Raw genomic sequence first — 4,371 nt, forward strand, 5'->3', positions numbered from 1 at the left:
TAGCAAATAACTTTTTCTTTTCTTGCACAAATAAAATTACAAACAGTGAATCCAAAAGAAATGAAGCATAGAGAGGATATGAAATGACACAGAAACAATACTTATTTCTGTATTTCTACCATATAATCCATAGACAAAAGATGAACATAATAAGCTTGTTTCTATCACAAATATTTGGTATCAAGAAGCTGAGAAACTTTGGTATCAGACCTATTTACACAATATCAAGAAATTAAATTCTATAGCACACACACCTGTAAGTAGCACAGGAGATGCATGTACCAGGCCTCTTTTTCAAGACTTCTGTGACTTTTTTTTCCCTTCTGAATTATAGGCTCCAAACGTTGAATACAAGCTAAGAAAATTGTCCAAAGGTGGCAGTAAGTCTCTGGAAATTCTTATTAAATACGTCGCCGCCTTGTAAACCTTGCTGCTGCTGCTGCTTCTGATGCCAAACACCACTTGAACCATCTGTGGTGAAGTGCGTTTCTGGTTTGGCTTCGCCGTACAAGTCTTGACCAGCTTGGTTTTGAATGGTGGTTCCTAGTAGAAATGGGGTTTGGAGATATTCAGACCATCTGATGTCTTCTGGATCACCTTCCGGTGGGTGAATTTGGGCTTCTTTCTCGGATTTTACACAATCTCCCTGACCCCATGAGAAGGCATTGTTCTCAAAGAAGGAGCTGCTGCTTGGCAATTCAATAGTACTATTACTTCCATTGCTGCTGCTGCCATTGCCATTGTTACTAAATGTACCGGCATCCCAATTGTGGACTCCGTTGACATTGAAAGCTCCTATGGAAGGACTAGTACCGGGGAGAGTAATGGGAGGCTTGATAGTACTACGCGTTGGAGTGGTGAAAATTGAGCCAGACATGGATGACAGCATAGTGGGAGTCAGGGTAGAATTGTACCCACAAATCATCTCAGAAGAAGTGAGGTTTGGATTGACAAAATGACTCAAATTTGGGGTCACTGAGAGGCCTATATTAGGCTGATGATCATAATTTGAGTTCTGAAAGGAGAAATACCCAGCGAAGTCTGAAGCTTTGCAGCTAGTGGTGGTGCTCTCATGGGAGGCGACAAACCTGTCTAGGAAGAACTCATGTGTTGGTGGTGGTGTTGTCATAAGCGAGTGGCGGTCCACAGTACTCAAGGAAGGTGGCTTCGGACTGTGTCCTGCTATTCCCTTGTCCGAATTCTCAGCCTGGACTAGGTTCATTTCGTCGTTGCCTGAAGAGGCCTTCTCATTGCTCTTGCTGGTTGTGGACACTTTCTCTTCACTCTCAACCTCAGATAGTGGTTTGTGTGTGTTGGGGTCAATCCCTCTTTGCCTTAGCTTCTTCTTAATTGAAGAATTCCACAAATTCTTTATTTCGTTATCGGTTCTCCCAGGCAATTGAGCTGCAATCTGTGACCATCTGATCAAGCAAAATTCATATGAAACCAGTTTTGTCAAGCTAAATTCACCACACACACACACACACAGTATATAGTACTAGTAGTAGTAATTACCTGTTGCCTAGAACTGCATGGAGTTCAATGATCAAGTTCTCTTCTTGTTGTGAAAAAGTTCCTCTCTTCAAATCAGGCCTCAAGTAGTTAATCCACCTTAGCCTGCAACTTTTGCCACACCTTTGAAGACCTGCCATTTTATCATGTAATGTGGGACAATTCATCAGAGAGGTTTGAGTTTTTTTGAGTACCTTTTCTTTATGCATATTTCTAAATAGTACTCACAAAGACTGACCAAGAAAAAAAAAAAAAAAAGAAGAAAAAAGATAAGTGTACCTGCAAGTTTGGGGACAGAACTCCAACAACCATGCCCATACTTGGTTATATGCTTTATAAGCTTCTCATCTTCCTCTGGAGACCAAAGGCCTTTCCTTAGCTTCTGCTTGTAACAGCAAGAGTGCCTCCCCATGTGGCTGCTTCCAATATTCTTCTCCCTACTGTGCTGTCAAAAGCTACACCAAGATGGCAAAGGCTCTTATTGAATACTATGTGAATTGTCAGCAAAAGGGTAGGAGGATTTTGGGAGAGAGAAAGAGAGAGAGAGAGAGAGGGAGAGAGGAGAGAGAGTAGAGAGAGAGAGAGGTGATAAGGAGGTTTAGAAAATGAAATGGCAGCCTGGTGGGGAATCAAATTAATAGCAGGAGTCTCAAAGAGTAAGGGTCACATTCAAGAGGTGATTGGAGAGATTGTGGTTTTTAAATTTATAAAAAAAAAAAAAGGAAAGAATTTTGGTACTGTATTATTTTTCATTGAAATGTGAGGATGGAGCTCCAATAATAATCTGACTTGCATATGTCTCTTCAGAGTTTTGAGAATTAATGAGTTTGACAGCACTGGTGGGGCATTTTGACAGATATTTAGTTGCTGAAAAAAAAAAACAAAAACAATGAATTGAGAAGAATCCATGCCATATAAGTCCTAACTCAGTAAAAAAATAAAAATAGGTTATAGAGATAAAAAAGAAAAACAAAAACTAAAACAAGTCCCCACATATTAAACAAGCATAACATAAAGAATTATATATATATATATATATATATATATATATATATATATATATACTTGCTTTAGGGTTTAAGCAAACTCTCCATTTCAACCAAGTTCAAGTTGTTTAACCCAAGATTCCCATTGACAAAATCAGCCTCAAGATTTGGAAAAGGTAAGATGTTCTTGTAGAAAAGAAATACCCATGATTAGTTAACCCCTTGCACATATAGTAAACTGCCATAAATTAATGCTAACAGTATCCTTATACAGTTAGACATTCCATGTCCTTTATGATGACAGTATATAATATACTAAACACATTGACTCCATTTATTTTGAGCATTGCTATTACGAGGTGGAACTCGTGACACTTGTTGTGAGCTCTCCCTTATATGAACACATTTAGGGCTGAAAAAAAAAATGTACAGAATTAAACCGTCATATAATAAAATTATTAGAGAGAGTAAAAAATGTTCGTTTAGTTTGGTCTCATTCGTGTGATTTGTTATAAATGAATTTTGATATAAAATTTTGACCGAATAATTGTGATACAATACTTTTTCAAGCAGTTCGAACTGCACATCAATATTTTTACATGATTACCACAAAAAGACAGTGATCTGAAAACAACTTTAATGAGATTGTCCTTGTGATATTTGTCATGAGCTCTCCTTTAGATGAGCACATTTAGGGCTAAAAAAAATTAATGTACAAATTAAAGCGTCATGTAATAAAATTATAAGAGAGGGTCAATAGTTTAGTTTGGTCAAATGAAGTGAAAAGAAAAATAATGTAAATTGTTTGATTGATTCGTGTGATCTGCTATAAATAAATTTTCGCATAAAATTTTGACTGTATAATTCTCACACAATTCTTTTTCAAACAGCTCCAACCGCACAAAACCGCACAAAACCGCACACCAATATTTGTACATGATCATCACAAAAAAGACATGAGCCCAAAACAACTGGAATGAAATCGTCTTTATAGTAGCATTACTCATTTTTATTTGTATTGAAAATTTTGTGCCACATGGCTTTGAAATAACACTGGCATATTCCCTCCATTAGGGCATTTTAGTAATTTTACCAACTCATGATCACTTTGAAAAGTTTTATAATTGGATAGAAAGACAAACCTAAATATTTATTAGTCTTTGAAAAATGAGGGTATCTTCTTTCCCACTAAAAAAAACATCTATGCTCTACCAACTCCATATCATTAGTAATCATCCATATAAGAAAGAATCAAAGGAGATAAATAGTTGAGAAAAAAAAAATTTAATTTAAAAAAATAGTTGTCACGACTTTTCTTTTGTTAGACGAAACTTTCTTTATGTCTACATTCATAGTTCAATGCTAATATGAGAATAATGAAAGTAGTAAACTTGTGTAGTTGTATAAACACAGAAGACAATCACAATAATAGAGCTGCCTTCTCTTGAATTGGCTATTTGTTTACTGAAACATGAATAAGGACAAGTTTGGATAAATAATCACAACTTGCATGTACACTCAAAAAGATACAATATTAATTCTACAATGCCATACTATTTAGTTGTGTACTCATTGGACAGTATAAAACTGTTAAAACGTAAACTTTTTCATTTTTCTTTTTCCATTCCCGATTTGTTTAGCACACAGATATTACATGTTTGATTTTTATTAAGGATAATATTGTAGGTGTTTATACGTTTATTTAAATTTTCAATATATATATATATATATATATATATATATATTTTGCGTTCACTATTTGCTTAGATCAATGAAAAATATGATAATACATACAAACATAGATGTAGGAGATGATTAATAATGAATGCCCAATATCATCATTTTTTATGATGAACACAAGTTTAGAGCATTT

The 4,371-nt window shown here is 35.3% G+C and overlaps 1 protein-coding gene across 1 annotated transcript; it reads right to left on the minus strand.

Annotated features, from left to right (window-relative positions):
- LOC132299525 (transcription factor MYB61) lies at nucleotides 1-2,547 on the minus strand. Its single transcript, XM_059796211.1, has 3 exons — nucleotides 1,792-2,547; nucleotides 1,516-1,645; nucleotides 1-1,421 (listed from the first exon to the last, which is right to left on the minus strand). Exons 1-3 carry the CDS (start codon nucleotides 1,922-1,924, stop codon nucleotides 356-358), a joined length of 1,329 nt encoding a protein of 442 aa, XP_059652194.1. The 5' UTR covers nucleotides 1,925-2,547; the 3' UTR covers nucleotides 1-355.
- Nucleotides 2,548-4,371: the final 1,824 nt, after the last annotated feature.

The sequence above is a fragment of the Cornus florida genome, unplaced genomic scaffold (assembly GCF_030987335.1).
Source record: "Cornus florida cultivar Cherokee Brave unplaced genomic scaffold, ASM3098733v1 CherokeeBrave_3.0.0_Hap2_Chr03, whole genome shotgun sequence".
Classification (NCBI taxonomy): domain Eukaryota; kingdom Viridiplantae; phylum Streptophyta; class Magnoliopsida; order Cornales; family Cornaceae; genus Cornus; species Cornus florida.